This window comes from Oncorhynchus keta, chromosome 23, assembly GCF_023373465.1.
Source record: "Oncorhynchus keta strain PuntledgeMale-10-30-2019 chromosome 23, Oket_V2, whole genome shotgun sequence".
In the NCBI taxonomy this organism is placed as follows: Eukaryota; Metazoa; Chordata; class Actinopteri; order Salmoniformes; family Salmonidae; genus Oncorhynchus; species Oncorhynchus keta.
The window spans coordinates 47634398-47649725 of NC_068443.1; the positions used below are offsets into that span (position 1 = coordinate 47634398).

General features: G+C 42.6%; 1 protein-coding gene across 2 annotated transcripts in view; it reads right to left on the minus strand.

The window, feature by feature from the left end:
• Positions 1–15328, minus strand: part of dnaaf11 (dynein axonemal assembly factor 11) — a 55180-nt gene that overhangs the window by 26912 nt on the left and 12940 nt on the right. For both annotated transcript variants that reach the window (XM_052477342.1, XM_035800594.2), the window contains exon 7: positions 5017–5094. In XM_052477342.1, the coding sequence (XP_052333302.1) occupies positions 5017–5094 (78 nt within the window). The remainder of the gene's footprint in view (positions 1–5016; positions 5095–15328) is intronic.

Here is a 15328-nt window from a genome sequence, read left to right on the forward strand (position 1 = left end):
TCACACAAACATCTCTTTGAAACAAATGCCACTACACCATGTTATCTGATCTGCATTGGTCTCAATGTTTAGACTAAATGTTACTGTACACGCGCTACAGACCCATCAGTGTGGAACTCGTATCACTCATCATGAAGACTCAGGTAAACTCAAGTACATATACAAACTCCAGAGCACTCTGATCCAGTAAGGAGACAATTACAAATCTTTATTAACTTGGTATATCCTTATCTCAGCAACCCAAAACCAAATCTCGCCTGAGTGCTGGTCTCCGACCAGCTTTCAATTTGGTTTTAGGGGGAGAGGTTGAGATGTTTGGACTAGTGTGAGTGGCGGAACCAAGGCGGATACTCTTTGGCAACAGACCAAAGAACACAAACCCTCCCGTCTGAATGCCTCCAAGTCTATGGGTCAAATAAACCCTTCCCCTTCCAAAATGTTAAAGATGCCAGGTGTAGGTGCACCCACACAGATTGTGATTAAGTGGTAAGACCAGAGACATACACTTTATTAGGTACACCCATCTAGTACTGAGTTGGACCCCCCTTTGCCTCCAGAACAGCCTGAATTCTCAGGGGCATGGAAACGTTACTCAATTGGTGTTGCCGGAAAACTTTCCCCCATACCATTACACCACCACCACCAGCCTGTACCGTTAACATCTGGTAGGAAGGGGGATTTAGCTGATAGGAGAGGAACCCGGTGTGGTTGTTTGCTGCAATAGCCCATCCGTGACAAGGACCGACGAGTTGTGGGTTCCGAGATGCCGTTCTGCACACCACTGTTGTACTGTGACATTATTTGCCTGTTTGTGGCCCGCCCATTAGCTTGCCATTCTCCTTGGACCCGTCATTAACGAGCTGTTATCGCCCACAGGACTGGCGCTGACTGGATGTATTTTTGTTTGACGCACCATTCTCGATAAAGCCCAGGAGGCTGGCCGCTCTGAGATACTGGAACCGGCGAGCCTGGCACCCGACGATCATACCACACTCGAAGTCGCTTAGGTAACTCATTTTTCCCATTCTAACGTTCATTTAAAACAGTAACTGAATGCCTTGCTGCTTGTCTTCCTGCTTTATTTGGCAAGCCACAGCCACGTGACTCACTGTCTGTAGGCGTGAACCATTTTTGTGAACAGGGTGGTGGACCTAATAAACGGCCACTGAGTGAATAATATGCATGGATCTGAATAATATACCTGGATCTACCTACCACCCACATCACCATGAACTACACTGCCCATCTCACAACATCATACCATAGCTAAACGTATAAAGACAAAATTAGAAATAAAATCAGCTTTGTTTTAGAACCTTGACCTCTTGCATTCCCCATCCGCCGCCCCCATCCACCTAGATAAACTCAAAGCTAATGGAAGCCACCAGCGCGTTCTGTGAAAGACAGACGGCCCAGATGATCAACGACGACGGCCGAGCTAATGTACCAGTCACCGCCAACCAGCAGTTTTCGACTGGTTAATGACCAAGCAGTTCCTCGTCGGAGGTAGTCAAGAGTTACACAAAGCAATCGAGGTACTCAAATAAAAACACAACGCATTTTATGAGATATAAGGTGTGGTGTAAGGAAACTGAGGAGGGTAGACCCCGTGACTCTTTTTTTGAACATGATGGATCTACTGATGTTTGAATTTTTTGGGGTGGCGCTGCTAACATGTGGCAGAGTCAATTACATTATATTACAGAGCACGCTCAGCTACAGCTGGACAGAATGCTCCTTTGTCCTTAATGCCTATTATGGTCACAAACACCATTGCAGTGTCCCCTTGGGGTGACAGAGGTTGAGACTCGGGTCCAATGTGTGAGGTGGAATACAGAGCGGACGATAACCTGCCTTCATCGATGGCCTTGGTCTGTACAATAGTGGTAGGCTGTAGTTAGTCCTGCTTAGTCAACTCTACAAGCAACACAAAACTCTATTATTATTATAGTTTTAACATGGTTTTTTACCTCTATGGACCGTAAAGGAAATCACCCTCAGGCACTTAAGGAAATAAGGAATTCGTGGATATATGCAGGCTTAAATTCCCTTACCTAGTGAGATATACACGGCGGAGGCTTAATCAAGTTAGTCGTCTTGATTACTTTCTTATGTAAATCTCTCTGGCACCAAAAGTTTAAAAAGTGTTGATTGGGGACAGAGTGCCGTCGGATCATCACATACTTCGCATATACTGTACATTACTCTTACAGAACTTCCACGTGGGCGAGGATATTGGAAATTTAATCAAAGCCTAGTGGATGATAATTTGTTTTTAACTAGAGCAGAATCATTTATAACATACTTTTTTTTCGGACACATTTCAATTTGCCTTTAGAGGCCACACAATTCAGTACTCATCTATAAAACAAAAGCAATCTAGGTCAAAAGAGTTCATTTTAACAAAGGAAATAGAGGCACAAAATAAGTTACAGAAAAAACAAAAATAAATGGAGGAACTTAATCCAGAAAGATTGCCCCAAATTCTTTAAGATAGAAATACTACCAATTTATTTGATTTAAACTTGTTACAAACTAATGGGCAATAATGATTCAGTCATGATTCACCAAACTATATTTTCAAATAGGAAGTAAAGTCCTTTATGAATATGTTTTCATTTCAGTCTCCTCCATCTAACCAAAGCTAGTTGTATGGATTGTTTTACTATTAACAATATAAAATTAACATGTGTACAGAAAGACTCATGTGAAGGCCAAATTACAGAGGAGAAACTTCTTGATGCAATTAAAGCCTTTAAGTCTGGGAAAACTCCAGGGCTGAATGGCCAGTGGATGTATACCAACGGTAGATTATAATGGTAGATTATCGGACACGCAACAAGAAGGTCTGATTTCATTATTACTGAAACAGGATCCAAGTGGTAAATATAAAGATTCAGTCTTTAAAACAAATTGGAGGCCTCTTACTCTTCAGTGTTGTGATGCAAAAATTATAAATTAAAAATTAATTAAAAATTATAGCTAAATGCTTGGCGCATAGAATTAGAGCCACTCCTGCGTTGTCTTGGCTGTGTGCTTAGGGTCGTTGTCCTGTTGGAAGGTGAACCTTCACCCCAGTCTGAGGTCCTGAGCGCTCTAGAGGTTTTCATCAAAGAGCTCTCTGTACTTTGCTCCGTTCATCTTTCCATCGATCCTGACTAGCCTGCCTGTCCCTGTCCCTGTCCCTGTCCCTGTCCCTGCCCCTGAAAAATATCCCCACAGCATGCCACCATGCTTGACTCCAGGGATGGTGCCAGGTTTCCTCCAGTTGTGACGCTTTGCATTCACATAACCGTCTGGTTATAAAGGCCTGATTGGTGGAGTGCTGCAGAGACGGTTGTCCTTCTGGAAGGTCGTCCCATCTCCACAGAAGAACTCTGGAGCTCTGTCAGAGTGACCATCGGGTCTTGGTCACGTCCCTGACCAGGGCCATTCTCACTCGATTGCTCAGTTTGGCCGGGTGGACAGCTCTAGGAAGAGTTTTGGTAGTTACAAACTTCTTCCATTTAAAAATAATGGAGGCCACTGTGTTCTTGGGGACCTTCAATACTGCATACATGTTTTGGGACCCTTTCCCAGATCTGTGCTTTGACAGAATTCTGCCTCAGAGATCTATGGACAATTCCTTTGACCTGGCTTGGCTTTTGCTGACATGCACTGTCAACTGTGTGACCTTATATAGATAGGTGTGTGTGCTAAATTGGTTTAACAGGACCTCAAACAAGTACATATAAGCACATGCGCCCACTCAGAGGGTAAGAAATGGTTGGCTAAATTAAAATGTATCGTATCAAACATGAAACAGTAATATTTAAGTGTTGTAATAAACGTTGTGGGGATGAAATGTTGAAATGTTAGCAATTATTGTAGGATTAGAAGGAATATCTTTTTTTACCACATATGCATTTAAACGTGTGAAAGAAAGCAAGAGCAAGCATTTCAACAAGAGAACAAAGTGCTCTCCACTGGCGGGAGTTTGGAGAGTGCACAGTAATAATACATTTTAACAACAAATTCCAAATGCTAACTTCATATACTTTGTAAATGATCAATTGTAAGCAAATTTGACATACCAAAAGACCAGTAGCCTAGTAATTGTTGCTTGATGCCCCATTGCTAGTGAGCTTGCAAAGTAAACCGTTTGTATTCTTGATCACTGAAGTTACATATTTATCCTTTATGGCAATCCTCTCTCCCTACAATTTGACATTTGTCGTACACAGCAAATCAGCAATCTGTTCGCTCGCTCACCCGACCTGTGTTGTTTGATAGTTAGCTGGCCCAATCAGAGGGCTGAGTGTGTGTGTTTCACTAGCCAATCTGTTGAAATTTGTTTGCAAGGGCGATGTTGCGGCTACTGTCTCCGGCTGCGTGGAGAGTAATCCACGGGCTCTGTGCTACAAAATTTGTGACAAAACATGGCCAGATAATTTCAAGTCATCAGTTTCAAAGTCGAGTCCCGAGGCTCAAGTGATTTTATTTTCTATCAAGCCAAGTCTCAAGTCATCAAATTTGTGACTTGAGTCAGACTCAAGTCCAACTCATGTGACTTGATTCCACAACTCTGCTAGCTTGATTATAAAGGCAACAATGTCAACACTGACCTGAACAGGAGAACCATTTATTTATGACTGTCACTTATCAGTGCATGTTGGCTATGTCTGCTGTGTTTGACTTTAGTTGCAGTAGTAGCAGCTGGAGAGGCTTCCTCTCACTCCACTGGCTCCCAGAGCGAGGCACGATGAAGGTCATTTAAGTGGGTGGGATTTAGTGCAAAGACACACCTTTCCCCAAGGCCAGCCCAGCAGCTATGGCTGAGCCAAACCCCCATGTTTTCGTTCAAACTATAATTTCTCTCTTTTTCAAGCAACTGCGGATCCAGGCATTAACGGCCAGCCGAAAATAGAGCCCTTTGTGTGTTAATGCATCTGTGCGTGTGTATGAGAGAAAACAACCACAGTGTGGATGTGTGTGTGTGTGTGTACTGTATCCCCCTGCCATTCCCCACATACGTACTTGGGTTCATTGACATTCATCACCCGTCCATGGGGTGTGATCAGAGTCCTCGGGGCCTCGGGCGTCTTCACAGCCTTCCTGCGGGGGAGAAGCAAAGCCTGAACCAGGGTGGGAGGGAGCTCTCTGGGCTGACTGAATACAAAAATGACACCTTCAGAGTTATGGAGCCGTCGAGATGAAGGTGAGAGACCCAATATCCGAGAACTAGGAATGGGACATTCGTGAAGTGAGTTGTGGAGACAGATGTTTCAAAAAGCATTACTGGCGAACACACTCTATGCAGACACGCGCAGTACAGATGGAAGACAAGCAAACTCTGCAGTGGGCAGACATTTGTCTAGGTAGAAAAGCAACTCACCTGGCTCTATTAGACAAACATCAGCGCACGCACGCACGCACGCACGCACGCACGCACGCACACACACACACACACTAGGCTAGCCCAGCAGCGGTTTATTCAGGAGAGTTGCTGGTCAAGGAGAGATAGCTCTGGTCCTTTAGCACCCTGCGGGGAGTTGACCGTTAAAGGGGCATTACTGCAGTATATCACCGTGCAGAAGAACTGCAGGAGACACACAGCTGACAGCTGACAGCTGAGAGAGAGAGAGAGAGAGAGAGAGAGAGAGAGAGAGAGAGAGAGAGAGAGAGAGAGAGAGAGAGAGAGAGAGAGAGAGAGAGAGAGAGAGAGAGAGAGAGAGAGAGAGAGAGAGAGAGAGAGAGAGAGAGAGAGAGAGAGAGAGAGAGAGAGAGAGAGAGAGAGAGAGAGAGAGAGAGAGAGAGTGTACAGTTGGAAAGATTCAAAGACTGAACTATGAAAGACACACAAAGAGCACTTTGTCAAGACAGCAGTGGAGGAGCCCTAACTCAAAATGCCCTTTATCGTTACATTCCACCATCATATTTCTCTTTCTTTCTCCCTTTTCTGTCTTCCTGTTTTTCACAGCATGTTGACTTCTCAAAGTTAAAGGATGAGGTCCTGTTCTCCTCGCTATAAAACTTAGGGCCAGAGAATCAGTCAAACAGCTGAGTCAGCAGCACATCAGTGTTGACAGCTCCACGGGCAGGTTATGTGAGCACAATGTGTTCCGACAGCTACTTAGCAAGCGCCTTTGCATTCAGCCATGCACACACCAACCACTATACTGACTAAGCATGCAATTGTTTCTTCGCTAAGTTGAAAAAAATCTAAATCTACATAATTTATATTTGACTCCTTGTCTGGGGTGTTTCCTGAGCAAATGCTACTTCTCCCTAGCCAGTAGCTGCTCCTGTAGATCTGAGTTAAATTTTTGGGTCCGGTACTGTTCAGTTTATATGTTATCCCTTGGCAGCATTATCAGAAAGCACAGCATTGATTTTCACTGCTACCCAGATGATACACAACTTTACATTTCTGTGCCACCAGAGGATTTTAGCTCTACGGATAAATTATTACATTGTATTAGTGATTTCAATAATTGGATGGCTCACAACTTCCTCCAGCTAAATCAAGACAAGACCGACGAACTTATTGTCGGTGCCAAAGCACAGAGAGAGAATGTAGCTGCACATTTTCATTCACGGGCAATAAAGAAAGAAAAAACCTTGGTGTCATCTTAGATTCTGAACTAAATTTCAAATCACACATTAGGAACGTGACCAAAATAGCTTTTTACCAACAGTGGAACATTGCCACGGTGTGGCCATTTCTCCCTCAAGCTGATACAGAGAGACTCATCCATGCTTTTATTACAAGCAGGCTTAACTACTGTAATGCTCTCCTGTCTGGTCTACCAATGAAAGTCATTGGTCAGCTGCAAAACATACAGAATGTTGCTGCGTGGGTACTGACCAAGACCAAACGGAGGGCTCGCATTACATCGGTTTTATGTCAGTTTTAGAATACATTTGAAGATTCTTCTATTGGTTTTTAAATCAATCCATGATTGATGTTGGACATGCTTTTAAGTGATCCACCCAGTAGGTCCCTCAGGTCCTCTGGCCTTTTAACTATCCCAAAGCCTAGAACCAAGAGGCAGCCTTTAGTTGTGCCCCCAGCCTTTGGGATAGCCTGCCAGAGAACCTGAAGGGGGCTGAAACTGTAGACATATTTAAAAGATCATAAAACATTTTTTTCTGCTTTTCTCTTTCCTTAGGGTGTTTTGAGTTGTTCAGTTTGTGTCAGTTTCTTATGTCTGCTGTGTGGAAAATATTTATGCTTTTATTTTCATAGTTTTTTTTACTGACTTTTTTCCCCCCTGAAAATAATATTGTGTTGCATTCCATGTCTGAAATGTGCTGTATAAATAAAGCTGTATTATTGGTCATTGGTGTGCCCGAGTATTAGCAACGAGGTCTTAATCCTTATGGCCAGTTTTGCCACCTGGGAAGTCAGGTCCTTTTTACATGACAACCCATTCCCTACATAGTGCACTACTTTGACCAGAGCCCTATGGACCATATCCTGGTCTAAAGTAGTGGACTGGGGTAGGAATGGGGTTCAATTTGGGATGCACCCCCATAATCCTCCTAAAGAGGAAGGAAATGAATCTTTCCTGACAATACACTGACAGGACGACTACATGGATCACGTCAGTGCACCGTGACATATTTGGAAGTTGATCCGTGTGTAGTCATGTTTTCATGGTAAGCGTCAGCATACTATCAAGCATTGGAAAATGTACAAAGCCAGGGAACACCAGATAAGAGGTTGGGACAGTAATTGCAGCACAAGGTCTTTACCCCCCCCCCCCACCCCCCCACACCACTTGATAGGGACTTCCTCTTTTCAAGGCGCGGTTGTTACCGTTACCTCAGATATCCGAAAGCTTAATACACAAACACAAAGTATAGGAACTTTCTCTCCCCCTTTTCCTGCTCGAGGTAAATCAAGCAACCTGACTCTCTTGCATGAGAGAAATCAATTAACAAACAACATTGCATTTAAATAAACATCCTGCACTCATTCAATAAACCTGGCATGCTGACGTAGTCCCAGGACTCTAAATAAAAACAAATTCATTGGTAGCAATGTTGATACAAAAAAAGGTAATTGAAAGTCATTTGTGGTTTCTACAGCGTGTAAAAGTACTACCTATTTGATACATTACGTTTAACATTTTACACTGTCTCTTTAAGTTTGAAGTTTCACAGTGATTACATGCAATATATCATTTATTCATTGCTATGATCGTTGACCTTCTGAATTAGCTATCCCTTTACTTTTTGCGCCCCCCAAATGTTTGGATATACTGTAAAGTAACCAAAACTGGCTAACGAGGTAACATGACTGAACAAGGTGCAAACAAAATGTCAGAGAGTGATTTTGGAAAGGCCCATGGCACCAATACACTATATGAAAAATATAAATAAATAATATATATGTGCAGTAAAAAAGTATTTGCCCCCTTTCTGATTTTCTCTATTTGTACATATTTTTGATAGTGAATGTTATCAGACTTTGTAAGAACCTCATACCAACGGTCAAGCATGGTGGTGGTAGTGTGATGCTTTGGGAAAGCTTTGCTGCCTCAGGACCTGGACGACTTGCCTTAATTGAAAGAACCATGAATTCTGCTCTGCATCAGAGAATTCTACAGGAGAATGCCAGGCCATGTCTGTAAGCTGAAGCACAGCAAGACAAATGATACAAAACACACAATCAAGTGTATATGAGAATAGCCAAAAAGCAACAAATTTGAAGTTTTGGAATGGCCTAGTCAAAGTCCATACCTAATCCCAATTGAGATGTTGTGGCAGGACTTGAAATGCGCAGTTCATGCTTGAAAACCCACAAATGTCGCTGAGTTACAGCAGTTCTGCATGGAAGACTGGGCCAAATTCCTCCACAGCTACACTGATCAACAACTACAGGAAGTTTTTTGACATTTTATTTCACCAGGTAAGTCAATTAAGAACAAATTCTTATTTACAATGACGCCCTACCGGGAAACAATGGGTTAACTTCCTTGTTCAGATGCAGAACAACATATTTCTTTAGATCTAGTGCTCAATCGTAGCCGTGATTGTTATGGAGTATATTTTGTCCTCTTACTCGTGTTGCGACTATCTTAGATCTGTTTTTGTCTGATATGTCAATTCTTAACTCACATGTTTTATACCCCGTGGTCACAAAGGGGCGTTTCTGTCCTCATGGTAACGAGTTACGAGGCGAGTTATCACAATGTACTATGATCTTTAGACAACTAAAATCACATGTTTTATACCCCGGGGTCACAAAGGGGCGTTTCCGTCCTCATGGTAAGTTCTCTGGGGCGTATCTAGTTACGAGGCAAGTTATCACAATGTACTATGATCTTTAGACTACTAAAATCATAGTTCAGTTTTACAAAAACATTATTTTTGATCTGGATATTTTCTACACAACACACAGCATGAAAACTGTTCAAGTTACAATGTTTTTGTTGTAACATCGTCATTTAACTTTTAATAACATGACAAAAACGACATTCATTTTCATATTCCATATATCATTGTAAGCACCATTTTAGCTGATTGAAATAGAATGTCCCAAAGTCCATTTATTGCATGTTACCGTTCTGAGGTAGATTCTCCATAGGCCCACCATACATTCTCCAATCCTCCACACTGAGAGGACAAAGGATCCCCCCCAATCAATCCCTCTCCCCCTCTGCGGGAGTGAGAGATGTCTATGTAGGCCTGTGATCCATGGTAAGCTGACCATAGCAGGCCAGTCATGACAGGGGCATTGGGTGTTGCATAACTTTATGAAATAAATTAATTTAGTATGTAATGGTTGTGTTATTTGTTCACTCAAGTTCCCTTTATCTAATATTAGGTATAGGTTGAAGATCTGATAACATTCAGTATAAACATTTTGAAAGGGGCGAATACTTTTTCATGGTATATACTGTAAATATATTATTTTGTTAATACATTTTTGGGGGCTGTGACGTAGAAGTCCGTCACTGGCCGCGGGCAGCATTTGGTTCTTTAACACACACACATATTCATCACTCCTCCCTGCGCCATTATAAGATAAGTTAACAATGTGGGTCGACACACAAATTAACTTCTGTCTTGGTGCATGCATTTTATACTTATCAATGTTGTGGATGAGCGCATTGTTTGTTTGTTCTGTTCCTCTCTCTCCATCTCTGTAGCTTCCGGGTATGCTGGAAAAGGACCCGAGCTAAGGGAATTGGGTTGGCTTTATAGTGCCTGTCCCAAATGGCTCATTAATGCATATGGGCATATTGAAAGATATTGGCAGTAGTGATGTAATGTTGTAAATGTTATGTTGTGATATTGTTTAAAACCGTGTTGCAATGTATATCCTTTAGTATGTTTAGTTCATGGAAAATGTAGGTTTGTATTGTTAATTGATGAATTAATTAGGGTTAATTGTTCTGAGGGGAGGGGCTAGCCCTACAAAAGGAGCCTCTCTTTCAGTCATGGAAAAGGTTATTTTGGATTGAGCTGTGGATGGGGCAGCATTGTTTTTAAGCTGTCCCATAAGGTAGACGTTGATGGCAGTACTGTTGTTTTTTGTTCCGGAATTCACTTGTAAATAAACACCTTTGCACAGACGAACTTTTGCGGTTCCGCCATCTTTTTATTTTGATAGAGGTTAGGTTATCCAGTTTAGCCTTCTGGCCTACTCTACGTGACAGGGGCGCACAGCATAATATTTAGGAGCATATGTGACCAAAATGGTCACACTGTAGAGCCCTGCTTAGGCCTATATCTTGATCTTTTAAAATCTACAAATTAACATATGATGCAAGAAAATGGCATGATTACAAACATCATCAAATACCAAGTCTCATCAGCAAAAGCGTATCACACCTGCAACTCAACAAGTCCTGACAAGGTAAACATGTATGCTATCTATGATCTTCCTGGTGGCTCTAACCACTTCGTAGCCTAGTGGTTAGAGAGTTGGACTAGGAACCAGGAAGTTGCAAGTTCAAACCCCCGAGCTGACAAGGTACAAATCTGTCGTTCTGCCCCTGAACAGGCAGTTAACCCACTGTTCCCAGGCAGTCATTGAAAATAAGAATTTGTTCTTAACTGACTTGCCTGGTTAAATAAAGGTAAAATATAAATAGCCTTTCAGATAGTGATTTTTGAGTGCAATCTTTTAAATACCTTCACTGTAATTAAATGAGTACATGTAATAGCTCGGGCATTTATTTACTTTAAATCACTGAACACAACAGGCTGCTTATTAGAGACAGACTTCTGTTTGAGCCAGGCGTCTATTTCCGTAATGCTCAATAACATTTTGAAAAGACTACCACACTGTTTATAATAAAATATTGGAAAAAAAACTACCAGACTGTTTATACCAGTATAAACATTATAATATCAAATCCATCACAGAGCAGACTAGGCTGCCTATCATACACACTTCTTCAGCACCTTGGAGAGCGGTACAAGTAGCTTGAATTTGATATTGTGTTTTCATTTTGGTGAAGCCATGGCTGGCAACGATGACAGATTTAAAAAAATAAAATAAAAAAACATTAAAACACGTGTCCATGGTAACCTCGCAAACAATGGATTTACACTCACCATTTATTTGAAACATGCGTTTATTTCCTGAAATGTGTGCCAATGCCCGGCTATCTAAAAAAGGGCTGTCACGCCCTGACCTGAGTATTCTTTGTTTTCTTTATATATTTTGGTTAGGTCAGGGTGTGACATGGGTGATGTATGTGTTTTTGTACTGTCTAGGGGTTTTGTAGGTTTATGTTTTTTTTTACTATCTAGGTGTTTATGTATGTCTATGGTTGCCTACATTGGTTCTCAATTAGAGGCAGCTGTTTATTGTTGTCTCTGATTGGGAACCATATTTAGGCAGTCATCTTCTTTGGGTATTTCGTGGGTTATTATCTATGTCTAGTTGCCCGTGTCTGCACTTTTGTATGATAGCTTCACGTTCGTTTTGTTATTTTGTATAGTTTGTTTAGCATCTATCTTTATTAAAAGTAATATGTATTCACATCACGCTGCGCCTTGGTCTCCTCCATTCGACGAACGTGACACAGGCGGCTACTTGAGACTGTGTAAGTTTTAAGGTAACTCAACAAATTTCTTGACTCTGCCCTATTAAATAAAGCTCTAGCCTGACTGTAGGCCTGACTCTGTTGTGTGTTTTGGGCCTATGGTTGTAGCAGCAGCCTGTGGCAAGGTTAGAGGCTGCATCCCAAATGGCACCCTATTCCCTATATGGTGAACTACTTTTGAACAATAGGCCCTGTTCAAAAGTAGTGCACTATAAAGGAAATAAGGTGCCAACTGGGACGCAGTCAAAGCAATTAAAATATGCTGTAATAACATTAGAGAGAGCAGCAGGGAGAAATACAGACCTACAACACACACACACCCAATTAAAACCACAGCAAATGGGTCACCTGTAGGGTGAGTGGGCCACCATTAATTAACAACATGGCGGGCAAATTAATTAAGCTTGATTTAACCCGTACACGAGAAACGGGAAGGGATGAGGGCTTACCATGATGCTACCTCTGTGTGAAGAGTCTGAATAACACACGCAGTAGGTCAGGGTCATCAACTAGATTCAGCCGCAAGCCTCTTTTTTTTCTTGCGCGACCGGTCAGGGGGAAGAAAAACACACACCACAACCAAAGTATGTGGACACCTGCTCATCGAACAGCTCATTTAAAAAAATCATAGGCATTAATGGAGTTGGTTCCCCCCTTTGCAGCTACAACAGCCTCCACTCTTCTGGGAAGGCTTTCCACTAGATGTTGGAACATTGCTGTGGGGACTTGCTTCCATTCAGCCACAAAAGCAGTGGTGAGGTCGGGCACGGATGTTGGGCGATTAGGCCTTGCTCGCAGTCGGCGTTCCAATTCGTCCCAAAGGGCTCTGTGCAGGCAGATCAAGTTATTCTGTGCCGATCTCAACAATCCATTTCTTGATGGACCTCACTTTGTGCATGGGGGCATTGTCAGGGTGAAACAGGAAAGGGCCTAACCCCAAACTGTTGCTACAATGTTGGAAGCACAGAATAGTTTGGAATGACACTGTATGCTACAGCATTAAGATTTGCCTTCACTGGATCTAAGGGGCCTAGCCCAAACCATGAAAAACAGCCCCAGACCATTATTCCTCTCCCACCAAAATGTACAGTTGGCACTATGCATTCACGCAGGTAGTGTTCACCTGGCATCCGCCGAACCCAGATTTGTCCGTCGGACTGCCAGACGGCGAAGCATGATTTGTCACTCCAGAGAACGAGTTTCCATCGTTTCAGAGTCCAATGGCGGTGAGCTTTACACCAATCCAGCCGACGCTTGGCATTGTGCATGGTGATCTTAGGCTTGTGTGAGGCTGTCGGTCATGGAAACTCATTTCATGAAGTTCTCAACGAACAGTTCTTGGACTGACATTGCTTCCCAGAGGCAGTTCGGAACTCGGTAGTGAACCGTGTTTTTACTCGCAACGCGCACTCGGATCCTGTTCTGTGAGCTTGTGTTTTTATGGCTGACGTTTCCACTTCCCAATAATACAGTTCAGCACTCAGGGCAGACATTTGACCTGAATTCTGTGAGCTGAGCTGTCAGTAAGGCCTTCTACCAATGTTTGTTTATGGCTGGATGTGTGATCGTTTTATACACCACTTCAAATAGCAATAATTTGATCACACACACACACACACACACACACACACTGCTACAAAATAAAGTTGAACTAAGGTCAAACTGCCACTTTGGAAGCAACACTGATTGACAGCTGTTGTGCAAATGACATTTTAGGCAAGACACCCCCAATAAAGGAGTGGTTCTGCAGGTGGGGACCACAGACCGTGACCCCCAACCAACCTCTCCATTCACTGGACCCTTTTGATCACTCGACCAAGGATGCCTCTCCTTAATGTCAATATGTCTTGTCCATTGCTGTTCTGGTTAGTGTTTATTGGCTTATTTCACTGTAGAGCCTCTAGTCCTGCTCACTATACCTTTATCCAACCTATTAGTTCCACCACCCACACATGCAATGACATCTCCTGGTTTCAATGATGTTTCTAGAGACAATATCTCTCTCTTCATCACTCAATACCTATGTTTACCTCCACTGTATTCACATCCTACCATACCTTTGTCTGTACATTATACCTTGATGCTATTTTATCGCCCCCAGAAACCTCCTTTATGACCAATTCTTATTGCTTTTAGCCGCACCCTTATTCTCCTCCTCCTATGTTCCTCTGGCGATGTAGAGGTGAATCCAGGCCCTGCAGTGCCTAGCTCCACTCCTATTCCCCAGGCACTCTCTTTTGACGACTTCTGTAACCGTAATAGCCTTGGTTTCATGCATGTTAACATTAGAAGCCTCCTCCCTAAGTTTGTTCTATTCACTGCTTTAGCACACTCTGCCAACCCGGATGTTCTAGCTGTGTCTGAATCCTGGCTTAGGAAGACCACCAAAAATTCAGACATTTTAATTCCAAACTACAACATTTTCAGACAAGATAGAACTGCCAAAGGGGGCTGTGTTGCAATCTACTGCAAATATAGCCTGCAGAGTTCTGTCCTACTATCCAGGTCTGTACCCAAACAATTTGAACTTCTACTTTTAAAAATCCACCTCTCTAAAAACAAGTGTCTCACCGTTGCCGCCTGCTATAGACCACCCTCTGCCCCCAGCTGTGCTCTGGACACCATATGTGAACTGATTGCCCCCCCATCTATCTTCAGAGCTCGTGCTGCTATTTATTTATTTTGAACCCCATTATTTCTATTTCTACTTTCCACATTCTTCCACTGCAAATCTACCATTCCAGTGTTTTACTTGCTATATTGTATTTACTTCGCCACCATGGCCTTTTTTTGCCTTTACCTGCCTTATCTCACCTCATTTGCTCACATTGTATATAGACTTATTTTTCTACTGTATTATTGACTGTATGTTTTGTTTACTCCATGTGTAACTCTGTGTCGTTGTATGTGTCGAATTGCTATGCTTTATCTTGGCCAGGTCGCAGTTGCAAATGAGAACTTGTTCTCAACTAGCCTACCTGGTTAAATAAAGGTGAAATGTATATATATTTGTAGCAGGGGTTCCCTTGGTAGCAGGGGTTACCTTGGTAGCATTGCTGGGATATCACCTTCTGAGGACATTGAAGTTGAAACGTGTAAACAGTGCTGCTTTACCTCAAAATGAGGTAATGTTGGTTTAGGCCACCGCACGTGTATATATCGGGTGGCCATGGAGGAAGGAGAAAATGATACGGCATTAGAGCACCTTTTGTAACCTGTGGTCGAACGGGGGAAGACTGGGTGAAAGCATGAGGAGGCTTTTTGTGGAGTCCAGCAGAAAA